The 12,428-nt window shown below is 35.5% G+C and overlaps 1 protein-coding gene across 4 annotated transcripts; it reads right to left on the reverse strand.

Annotated features, from left to right (window-relative positions):
* Positions 1–4,972: 4,972 nt before the first annotated feature.
* Positions 4,973–10,281, reverse strand: LOC107959011 (uncharacterized). Of its 4 annotated transcripts, XR_005926952.1 has the most exons (7): positions 9,487–10,279; positions 7,701–7,757; positions 7,533–7,595; positions 7,357–7,425; positions 6,733–7,214; positions 6,096–6,130; positions 4,973–5,787 (listed from the first exon to the last, which is right to left on the reverse strand). XR_005926952.1 is itself a non-coding variant. In XM_016894955.2 (5 exons), exons 1-5 carry the CDS (start codon positions 9,838–9,840, stop codon positions 6,978–6,980), a joined length of 780 nt encoding a protein of 259 aa, XP_016750444.1. In that variant the 5' UTR covers positions 9,841–10,281; the 3' UTR covers positions 6,507–6,977. The 4 variants fall into 4 exon arrangements, 1 of the variants encoding a protein (XP_016750444.1); XR_005926953.1 differs by lacking the exon at positions 6,096–6,130 and having other exon boundaries at positions 9,487–10,281; XR_005926951.1 differs by lacking the exons at positions 4,973–5,787; positions 6,096–6,130 and adding an exon at positions 6,507–6,593.
* Between the last annotated feature and the right edge of the window lie 2,147 nt (positions 10,282–12,428).

A 12,428-nucleotide genomic window follows, 5' to 3' on the forward strand; every position in this document is an offset into this window, starting at 1 on the left:
AATCATTTCAATTCAAAAAGATTAATTCTTATACATTAAGAGAAAAAATGATCATCCCTACTATTTTTTTTCCTCAATTTTCTTCCTAACAAAACATATTCAAATTTTTTTTTCACTTTTTCATTAAACTAAGTACATATATATATATAATGTACTTAAATTGGAAGAAAAGTACTATTAAGTGTGCTTAAACCCATATTACTAGTTGATGTAATAGTAAAAATGTGAATCAATTTAATGCTTAATTAAGTTTGATTTTAATTTATACTTTACAATTAAAAGGTTTTTAAATATAAAAAATTATTTTAACAAAATATTAGTAATAGAAGATAAAAAAAAAGTTAAACCAAGTATAATTTAGAAATATTAATTAATATAAGTTACATTGGTGAAAAGGGAGTGGAACAAAATGTATTCTTTATAAAAAATAAAAACTGAAAAAGGGTATGAGATTGATGATGCCAATATTTGTGAGATTCCAATTTTATGAGAGAAATTGAGTACATTTTGGATGTGTTTTGACCGGTCTCGTGAAAACGAAACTACTTGAATGCTGCTGGAATCTGGATATCACAAACCCATCAACCTTTTTTTGGCCATGCATTATGTTTATCAACACTAATTAAACAAATAATTTTTATTGAAGGAGATATTTATTTTATCATTTAAAATTTGGGAAAGAGATGATTGACGTACAACAAATAATTATTTTATTACTTTAATTATGACGCCGTCAACTTAAATAATAAATAAAAATGGTTTAGTCCAAGCCAACTTGGGGGGGGGGGTCCAATAGCATTTAGTGAAGTGGGATACAATTTATGAAAGATGCAAAGCAATATAGTTGATATTTGGAATATGAACCTAGCATGTTAATTGACAGGTATAGTTGATTTTTGGTTTAACTTCAAGCTTGACTAAAAAGCCTCAGTTTCAAGTAAAATGGGGCCGAATAGAAGCAAGCAATGGTAGGCTTTTTCTTAACTTTACACAAGGTGTGGTGAAAGAATCAATGAATAGACAAACTTCAAATCACCAACCTTCGGTATGCAAAAAGAAAAGTTACTAACATTGAAATTATTGAAAATAAAAAATCTTTTATCTTTTCCCCCTTTTAATGGATCAAGATTGAATGAAAGAAAGACATAGAAGCAACTGTCAAATTTTCGTTACGCGTGACAAAGGGTTATTGTCTTTGCCCCCACCAAACCGATGTGATTCGCCTTATCCATAATCATGAGATGGTTATGTTTGGTGCTGAAGATTCATTAGCTTTGCACTTATTGATGTACTCTTTCCAAGGTGCACTTGTCATTCAAACAATCGAGCAATATTAAAAAGAAAATTGGGTATCTAATTTGGGAGTCGGGACAATTTTAGAGTGGAATTTGGGCTAAAAAGGAAAAGGTGATTGGTTCTTCCAAGAAAATGCTTAATGTCTAATCATTTGGGGTATGTAGCTGTGTTTAATTGAATAAGATGCTCTATTTTTCTTTCTTATTTTCATGGCTTTTCCATCATCAATTGGCAAGATCTTTCCCTAAGTTTTATCGTGTCGCATTTTTAATTTTTGGTTTGGCATTACATATGTCCAATTTTTGGAAGGTTTTGATAGTGATGATGATGTGCCTAGAATGAGTTTGTGGCAAGGTGGCTTTCATCCCTTTCTCACATATCGTTCCCTTAGCCAACTGTCCCCCCTCCCCCCTCTCCCTCAAAATTAGGCTTTGTTTCTTCTTCATGGCCATGGACCACAATAAAGCAATCCTAAGCCACTCTTCATGGTCCACAATGCCACTTGCAACTCCACTCTTCATCTCTATAATTTACTCTATGATGTTTTCTTTTTGTTGTGTAAAATTTTACTGGCTCTCAATCATCAATGTAAAAGGTACAAGTTTTTCATTTTTTTTCTTGATTTTTACCAAGTGACATACATTCATTATCCTTTATTATCATTATTATTATCAATTATTCGTCGTTGTTCTGGCTACAAATTATAGCTTTCTTTTTTAACTTGAAATACTATTACTTTTATACACCTTTACTGAAATAGTGAAGTAATTTGTTTGGTGTCACACCATTTTGTAGCATGAGGAAAATCAGGTTTTCATGGTCGACAATTATTGTTGATGAAAGCTGATTTTCGCTATTCATTGATGTTGATGTAACCACACAAACTCTCACCCACATGGAAAAGCCATGGAAAGAGATGGAATAACAGTAATATATCTGTTTCAATCTAATTATTAAATTTTTAGAATGTGTAAAGGTAGAAAATGTACATGCTATTTATCATATTTGTGAACAAACTCATAGATTATCATCAAAGTTTTCTAGCAAAGGTTTCTTCAACAGTGTTTTACGATAGGAAGAGAATAAAAATAACTGGAATTAATGGAAAAGAGAAGAGCATAGCGTTGGCTTTGGCTTTGGTATTGGTATCTGAAGTTGAGATGTGTAGGTTTGGCAGTGAAGGACAGGTTCGAAACATTCACATGCTTGACAGAAACTCGGGATAACAAAAAATGAGATAAGTTTAACAACAATGAATGATATCGTTGGTGAACTGACATAAGAAGAATCAAACACTATCAAAATCAATATATATAAAAACAATTAAAAATACGTGGTAACTAGAAATGTCGATGTCTGTTTAGTAGGGGAAGAGGAGTACCCATCACTGAAAGGTTAAACATGTTGGGTAATAATCATAGTTATTTGCCATTTATATCAATCCAAACATGTGAAGTTCAGTGACCCAAATATTTGCATCTGCTAATAACCTGTATGTATATATAATTAATGTAAATCCCTCTCAAAATTATAATTCTTAAGTTTTTTTTCCTATAATTTCGCTACCTGTATGTTCCCAAGGTCTTTGCATCATCTTCATTCACGATTTTCAAATTGTTGCTGTTGGGGGGGGGGGGGGTTCAGTTGTGAACTGGAGGTTCATTATCAAGCACCAAGAGCCCCAATTTTTGGTTTCCACCATTTAGCAAAAAAACTTAAAAACTTGAAAGGGAGACCAAACAAATAACCAGCTAACGTTCTCAATATCTGACATCCAAAACAGTGTAAAGGTGGTAGCAGGAAAGAACTCAGGAATTCATGTAGGAAAGTTTTTTGTTGGAGGGAAGAAAAAAGAAAAAGGAAGCTATAGGTAGCAGGAAACCAAAAATGGTTTGTTCAAACAATCAACATAATGTTATTCTCGTTTATAAATTCCTAGAACCGGTAACATCCTATTCGAAAACAACAGGTTCACGTTATCACCTGGCATGCTCATTTTGCAGGCATCATAGATTTAAATTGTCAATAGGAAGTGATGGAATACCATCCAATGATCCTGACAATTATTAGATGATGATTTAAGAACAATATTTGTATTATACAATTTACAATCTTCTTCTACGAAATCTATTACTAGTAAACAAGATTAATTAAAGATTTCTAACGGATCTTGAAAGCCAAAAGGAAAACTCTTCTAAAACAACCCTATATTCGTTGTAGCTGTTGGTGCAGTCGGTCTTTTGTTTCTTTCTGTTTTTTTACTTTTCCTTTTGTTTTTCTTCACTTCCGACAGGATAAAGTTCCGACCTTGCCTTCTCTTTTTGCGGCTTTTCTTCGACCGCCTTGTGCAAGCTTCCCCCTCTTTTCCCCACGGCATCAGGCTTGGTTTTTCGGCTTCTCACCGGCAACCTATATCCTTTGTATGGCTGGCCTTGCTGCCCCTTTGGTTGGAGCTTGAGGAGCTTAGGATTTGCTGAGTAGCTTGTTTACGAACAAAAAGATTCGGGCTCCAAAAATGTGCTTTACCAAAAAATTATTAAATTCATTTAAAATATAAGCTTGTCTCTTCTTCGAATATTCAAAAACCAAGTTGGATTTGATTGATTTTTTAAATTTATAATACATAAAAAATTAAATTTATATTAATATATAATATTATAAGATAGATATTAAAAAATGTTAAGGTGCATATATAAAATTTTATTTAATGAAATATATATAATTAGTAAATTAAAAATAATTTAATATTTTAAAAAATAGATCAATATAAAATGAATTTGAGTCGGACGAATTTAGATAAAATTTTAATGGGTTGTTTAAAAATATATTTATCATGCATAAACTTAACCCATGAAAACCTCTGCTCCTAACTAGCTTCTCAATGGTCGAGGATGCATCTTTTTGTGGGTTAGCCGCAGCATGGTCTGGCTTCTCTAGCACTCTTTGGGGCTCTCCCTCCCTCCTTTCCTAGCATTGGCGATGGTGGTGTATAGGGGCTAGTGTTTTGTGATTTATTGGGGTTGAGCTTCTCACTCGTTTTAAGCACGTGGTTCTCTTGTTGTATGTATTTGAGCTTTTTTTGTGAACCAGTTTATACTGATCTCTTTCTTAATGAAAGCTAGATGTTTGTGAAAATAAAATTTATACATTCCTCACATTTTTGTAAGTTAATTCGATCACTTATTTAATTAATTACCTCTTGAGTATTTGCGGCTAAAATTATCTGTAAATAAGAAGAAAAAAAATAACCTTACAATATCAGAAAACATTTTTCCAAAAAAATCTACCCATGTCGAAACAAGAAACTCTCTTCACCTAGCTTTCAACCTTGAAGTGTTAACCAATTCATCTCTTCTAGGAATCAACATAGGTTTAGTCTTTCTACAAATCATAGTGCAATTTTACAAGCTTTTAACCCATATAGTTTCCATAAGAGACGCATTAATTTTTTTATGGAATACTTCTTATATTAGTTTAACCGTTGAAGAAAATTTAACAATGATTATAAAATAATGTTCCTCTGTCATTATCCCGCTGTTTCACAGATTCATCGTATTGTGGTGTGATTACAGGTTCTATTTGTCTTTAACCCCACCTCTTGTTCAGATGGAAAAACTTTATTAATTATCCTAAAAACAACAAAAGGAAGATGAAAACTTAAATCTAGGTACTGTTATTGCATACAGAATTGCAGAGTTTGTATTTTGTCCGCGTATTAACATAAAGGGCACTTCCATTCCATTCTATTGAGCTAAAGGAAGTTTTAGACATTGTCATGCTTATGATTTGAGGCGATGCACTTGTTGTAGACACATGTTTTATGATGCTTTAAGCAATCAAATCTGATCATTGGTACAAATTAATAAATGCTATCTGATACATCTCGGTCACAAAACTGAAATCCTGGTCCATTAGACCATCTATAGATTAAACTTGCGTTTTAGGTGTAAGCCAGTGGATTTCGAAATGGTGCACCAATTGTTCTTCAAGTTCGTCTAGGATTGCAAGTGGATATCGAGGAAACTGACGACACCGGAGCCCAATCCATGAACAATTAGCAAAAGGCCTCTAAGAATCCTCTGTGACAGCCATCATGACAGAGAATAAGAGCCATGATATTGATCAATTTGCAGCTGACACTGTACTGCATGAGCCCTGATCCCACATGAGTTGGTTTTGTACTGCTCTGCTATCGAACTTGAAGAAAAATCAAAACTTTCAGCGTGATATCGATCCATCATGCTTGATGATTGGTTCTCAAGCCATTTGTTGGGGGGTAGTCCCCCACAACAAACAATAAAGCATTTTCCCCACTACGTAGGGATGCCTCTCAAAAACTCCCTCTTGCTTCAGTTTTGAAGTTTAAGGTACAAGTAACCTTGTCGTTCACCAGTAATTTACCTTTTGTCTCCTCCATTAGTTACCTTTTGTCGTCTGCATTAATCACAATCAATCTCCATCCATCCTATTGCTCCCAACTTCCCCTTCTCTCTGATGAACATATTAAAAACAAAAAACTCATATTCACCATTCAATTCAGTGCAGGACAAAATAAGATGCTAAAGGAAAACATATCTTATACGCTACGATCTAAATATTTAGACACCAAGATGAATTTACAGGGAGTAAGTGTAAGACGTAATTTTCTAGTATCTATGGGCTTAAGTTATGCAGCGCTCAAGTTGCCTTTTAACGCAGCTTTGCATCCTAGTCTACTCTAGGCGTGCAATTACCAATCAACAGATTCAGGCCCATAAAAGGAGTCAAAAAGAAAATAATAACATTATTAAATACTATACCCCTTTTTGAATTTGGATGTGTGCTCTCTTCTCAGCTGTAATACATTATGAAAGACAAAATAAGGTGCTATATGAATATTATAATCCGACAAATTATATGAAAATCCGCCAAGTATAATCCGACAAATACTACATATTGGACCAAAGTGCAGGAATAAAAACAAAAAACAGGTTTGCACAATTTCATTTCGATTATGTTAATGGCATCTTTTTCTTCTTTTTTACCAAAACACATTACCTCTGTTAGTTGCAAAGGCTCCCCATTTCCAATTGCAACTTCCAATCATCAGCTCAGCTAGAACCTTTTGACACGGTCAAAGGAACATCGCTGACAAAAGCTACTGAGTAGCTACTAGCACAAAACCAAACGCCGATTGTGGCCATGTATACAGCATGTGGTCCAGGAAAAACTTATAGAAATTTGACTAGCCATGAAGATTATATAGAAATAATATCGATCCTGTCCCCGAGTTCCAAATAATAATTGAAAAAAGGGAGCTGAAAACAGAGTTCGTAACAACAAATTTCTGAAATCAGTTTTTAACAAGTTAAAAGGGCCAAGCCATCACGTTACACCTACAAAGAATCACAGTTATTTTCTATATAAATCCGTAAACATCAAGCAACGAGGGTTTACCCCCAACGAATATTGGAGGAGCTTGGATTTCTACACTGCCCTCAATATCTTCTCTGTAGCTGGTCATCTTCTTCTGCTTTTCAAGGGTTGGCGACTGGAGCATGCTCAAACTGTGATTTTGTCGCTTGGCCTGAGTTAATCAATAACAGTTCATTGCCTTGGCCAGTGTCACTAATTTCCTGCAAGACCACCTATTTCCTCACAACCTTCGGCTGTGAGAAGGGAAAAGTAGTCAACTCATCTTTTCAGCTACTCCCATGTAAAGTCTCAGCGCCAGATTCATCTTCAACAGGCATCATATTGAGATCAGGCAGTAAGGCCTTTCCGATATTGCAAGAATCTAACATGGCTTTGCAATCATCAATGGCATGTGAGGGTGAAGTTGACATAACATAGTCAAGAGACGAGGGTACACGTGGATGGGGTTGACAAGAAGGTACTTCCTCAGGTTCATTCTTTGCAGTGCTCAAGTTCAAATCACGCTGCAATAAATATAAGTTTACATCAAACAATGAGGGCAGCGGAAGAGTATTTCCCAATAAAAAGTAGTTAGTTTTGGCCAATTATAAGATATTGATCAATGAATTGCCAAATTAGTACTTATTACAGAGACATTTTGCTGACCTTGATTCTTTTCAAGTTCTCATTCCTGGCTCTCTGTTCTTTGCAAGTAGCACGCATTGATGCTATCTCCTGTTCAACGAATAAGAAAATGACAGTAAGATCATCTAGCTGCAAGCTGCAATCAACAGCACATGATGAATTATGTAAAACACCACGACGTATAGCCTTCAGCTCACCTTTTTCAAATAAATACTTTCCTTCACGAGCAGACTCTCCTCTTCCTTAAGTTCAGCAAAAGTCTGAAAAATGACGGATTCTTCCAGTTAATAATAATACCCATGAATGAATCATCTTCGGATTTTCTTTCATAAAACATTAACCACCAAAAACATGAATCACTTTACCTTCTTTCTTCTCGATCTCTTAGTGGTTGTGCTAGTGGTTTCATGAGCAGCAACGCCCTGCAAAATACATCAACTGATCAATATAATTTTAAACGCCCACAGCAAGAACCAACAAATTGAAAAAAAAATGCTATAGGATAATTTGGAATACTAGATGGATTAAAAAGAATAAATTTCAAAAGTGGATAAACAACTGAACAAAAGCTTGGAGATTTGGTGGCGGCCCACCAAAAACCCAGGCACAATTAAAATCTAATTTTGATAATAAGCTTTCAAGTGTGTTCCAATGGCGGATTTGGAGATATTCGTGTACGACAGCGGCGTAGAAATTGGGAAGCCAAAGCCAGTCTACTAACCCAACTGCTCCTACTCACGAAAGTGGGCCAATAGTAACACGGCACGTCACGATGTTAACACATGCTTGAATTTAAAGCCTATATCCATCTATTGTATTTCAACTGTCCAGGTCACGTGACTTTTTTATCATAGGCAACCAGTTATTGGGTCACTACCTGTGTAAACCTACGGTTCCCAACACCTAATAAAAAATTCACTTCCACCTTACAATTTTCCACAAATCAGACGGTCCAGGATCCATCATACTCATAATCATATATGTTGAGGAAGTGTGGCGCCCAACGCTAAAGATATTCCCATCTCGGAAAAAGGAAAGGCTAAGGCCATGAAAAAAGTAGAAAAGATAAACGTGAGAAGAAAACCCCGATAATAGATGCAAGAGGCAAGTACAGTTACAGATAGTGATGGGAATGGAACACCCACAAAATTCGACCGCACCCGCGACACACCTGATAATTTTTCTCTTCACAAACAAAAATAAAAACGCTCCATCCGCCTGCCTCTTAACAACATTACACCAAACCCGAAACGCAGACCAACACCCTTCTTTGGTGGACCCTACGTAATTTATTATGACCAAAATGCCCTTGAAGGAGATCCCCTACGGGGAAGTTTCCTGGCTCTTACGGTGAGGAGGTAAAAAGGTTCCTGTTGAGAACTTTTTTCTCTCTCCTGACGAAATTGTCCGGTCTGGTGAGTATAATCTAAGAGGGGTGTACGGTTTGGAAGGGCGAAATAGTAAATCTAAAAATAGCCAACAATAGTATGACAGGTGACCAAAAACGAGGCGAGAAGAAAACGTCAAAGCAGTTCCAATCTGCTTAAAGTGATGTCCTCGCGTAGAAAATGTAAAATCTTCAAAAACGGCAGGGTATTCTGGTCCAGTGGCAAAAAAATATGGCACTGCTTGTTTAATGGTTATTTATTTTATTATTAATGTTATCCTGTTAAACAGATGGTCCGAGAGATCGAGTTCGAGCCAAACTGAAAAGTTGAAGATGACGAGAAACATATCGAACAGGGCAGATTTAAGTCATTGAATCTCGGTAAGTTCTTGAAAGGGAAGTTTCGCCGGCTGGAAATGAAAAAAAAAAACGGTGCAATTGAGATTCTAGAATTCCAAAATCATTGGTTAAACATGACGCGAAAAGAAAAAGGAACGGGTAAATAAGGAGATTAAATAGGGGTTCAATGGTCATTTGACCTGAAAACTTGGAATTTTACCCAAACAAAAAAAAAAGAAAAGAGAAGTGAACCAGATAGAAAAGAATGTCTCGTCCACGGGATACAAACGGAAGACGACGGTGGTGGCACGTAATTTGACATTCCGTACAGGGACATTTCCGTCAATACCGGCCAAGGTATGATACAGCGAAAGATTAGCTCCTGAGAGCTGAGAGAAAAAATGAGGGAGTATGTGAAAACAAACCTTGGATCTGGAAGGTGCGGCTAGTGGGGAGCGTAAGACTTGTTTACTGGTCTCTTCAAAGCCATCGGCAGCGGAAGGAGATGCAGCGCCGCCGCCACCACTCCAAGAAAGGGGCGTAGTGGGGCTACGTCTAGTGCTAACGTTGAAATCTCCGTCTCTCTTGGCGTCACACCGCATCAACATAGATTTAGACCTCGGCTGACGTATCCCCCATTTAAGTGCAACCACCGCAGATTTCGGAGCCGGTGGCGCCGCCTGCGCTTGTTTGAGCCTCACCAACAACTCCACCACCACGTTGTCATCCGTCATCGCCGCCCGAACCCACTCATCTTTCACCGTCATCCTCGTCATCATTACCAGCACCAACACCAAACGAAACAAAAAGAAGAAAAAGAAGAAGAAGAGGCCAGATGGTGACAAAGAGTGAATATGAAGAAAAGATGATATATGGGGTTTTGAAGAGAGAAGATATTAGGGGTGGCGAGGAATGAGAGAAAAAGGTTAAAAATGTGAAAGAAAGTGAGGGAGATGGGTGTGGGCAACGTATACATACGATACGAGGGTGCCTTTTTCTCTTTTTTTTTTCTCTCTTTTATTTTGATTTTGATAGAAAATAAAATAATAAAAAATGTTCGGAAAGTTGTTTTGTGTGGTGGAGTAGATTCCAGTTATTCGGTTCGATTTCTCGTTTGCTTAATATATAAACAACACTTACACAACCCTCTTCCCATCTCTCGCTGTTGTTTTAAGAGGGTGGCGAGAGAGAAGAGAGCGATGGGTGTGGGTCTGACTCTGACCTTAATTTTTTTTCCAATGAGGAAAAATATATATATGTGGGGTCCAAGGATGACATGTGGAGCTGAAAGGTTTCAAAATTCAATTGTATTAGGGTTCTAGGGCTTCGGAAACTGATAAGTGATGATAATCCACCGCCGTTCAGTGCCCTTTCCAACCTTGGTTAGCTATTTAACGTTTTCTTCTGATCTTTTTAAAGGAAAGGGGCTAACAGAATACCCTTTTTGGTCATTATACCATTATTAATGGATGATGAATTGAGTTTGAATAATTATAAAAATATTTTATTAATTTTAAATGATAAAACAAGCTGAAAAATTGGCTTACTTTTGATCCTGTGTAAATTATATATACTATATTCAAAAAACTATAATTGAATTATATCTAAACTTAAATTAAATTAGAATAACTTTTATAGAGCTTACGTTATATTTACTTGAATTGAATTTGAATTACATAAATCTCAATTTTTCATTAACCCACCAATTAACCTTAGCTCTATTTGATTGCAATAATTTAATAGCATGTTAAATGTATACGTTTTCTATTTTATATTTTTTTATAAAAAATTTATCATTAAATCAGAACGTTAAAAAAAAATTAGACGTCTACCTTTTCCTTTATTATTATTATCACTTAATTTAAAATTTTCACTTTTGAAAACAGTGATATACGGAAACATCGTGGAATTAAAACTTTTGTCTATCTTTTGAAAATTCATGATAGCCGATTATCATTTCTTTCTCAAACCAAATAAAATTTTGACTTATTTTTCAAAAATAAATAAATTTGAACTTGTTTCTAAGTTCATCGCAAGTGTTCATTACCAATCACGTGATTCATCTTATAAAATGAATTTCCCATGTTGGGGTTTCATGCCTTTCTCGGTTTAAGCTATCATAAAGCCCAATTTAATTTGGTTAAATGTATTATTTTACGAGCTTAAATTATAAGTCTCTATCTTTTTTTTATATAATTAAATTTTAATCTGTTTACTTCTACCAAATTATTTTTGGATTTTAAACTAAAAATTTAATCATTAATAACATTAAATTCTATTCTATTAAATTTAAGTTCATTATTGTTGATTCAAGTATTCAACAAGGAATAGAAGTTGATGATATTAAAGAGAGACAGTTCATCTAAATAGGTGGAGAGTCGAAACAAGGAGTAAGGGACTAAATAAGGCTATATGCAGATGAAGGCTTAGGGCTGTTAAAAGGCTTTATATCCTTCTTTCATCGTCTTACATAATATTTATAGGGCGAAGAACCCTGGCTAGTAGTGCCACTTCACCAATAATATGGGTGGTGGCCCGCTCGTGTGGTTAACTAGGTGACAACTCGATTATCTTTGATTTAATTCAATTATTGATCTAAACTGTCCACCCCATGCTCGAACCAGTCGTCAAACCTAAGCTACAAGATGTCACAACAGTAGACAAAAGCATGTGTAAATAAATTTCTCAACAACAATAAATAATTCAATATAAATAGGTTAAGTCAACATTAAACATGCATTACAAACAAAAACAAGTATTAATCGGGCTTATGAAAGCCCTCAAACAAGCTCGAAACTAAATCAGGACCATTTTGAAACTTTTACAGAAAGAGAGGTAAAATAATGAAATAGGGGTCACACGGCCGTGTGGTGCAATCACACAGTCGTGTCTCCGACCCGTGCTAGAGACTCATGTCATGTAATCCAAGGTCACACGATTGTGTCGTTAGGTCGTATAACAAACTATGGCCGTATGAACCAAAAATCAACCTAAACGTGTTAAACACACGGTCGTGTCAACCAACCATGTGTGACACACGGTCATGTGGTAGCTTTTGTGCAGCCTAAATGACATATTTTATACCATTTGCATACCATCCATTCAGTGACCTAAAATGTCATTTTGTGCCAATCAAACCAACACGAAAAATATACTCATTTCAAAGTTAAAACACCAATTTACCTACTCATTTTAACAAATAACCAATATGCTCTCATTGGCACCAACAGCTCAATAAACTCAATACTAAAACAATTCAGATCAACGCATTTTAATCATTCCACAACATTACCTATTTCATAAGTATAATACCATTCAAGTTTATGTCATTTTCACCAGTTAACTAACTGTCAAATTGGTATCAACC

Source organism: Gossypium hirsutum, chromosome A05, assembly GCF_007990345.1.
Source record: "Gossypium hirsutum isolate 1008001.06 chromosome A05, Gossypium_hirsutum_v2.1, whole genome shotgun sequence".
NCBI lineage: Eukaryota > Viridiplantae > Streptophyta > Magnoliopsida > Malvales > Malvaceae > Gossypium > Gossypium hirsutum.

Coding starts and splice junctions, on each gene's coding strand:
- LOC107959011 (XM_016894955.2), bottom strand. CDS start 9,840: ATGATGACGAGGATGACGGTGAAAGATGAGTGGGTTCGGGCGGCGATG. Junction 7,426..7,532: donor AAAGTATTTATTTGAAAAAG/GTGAGCTGAAGG, acceptor TTCGTTGAACAG/GAGATAGCATCAATGCGTGC. Junction 7,215..7,356: donor AGAACTTGAAAAGAATCAAG/GTCAGCAAAATG, acceptor TATTTATTGCAG/CGTGATTTGAACTTGAGCAC.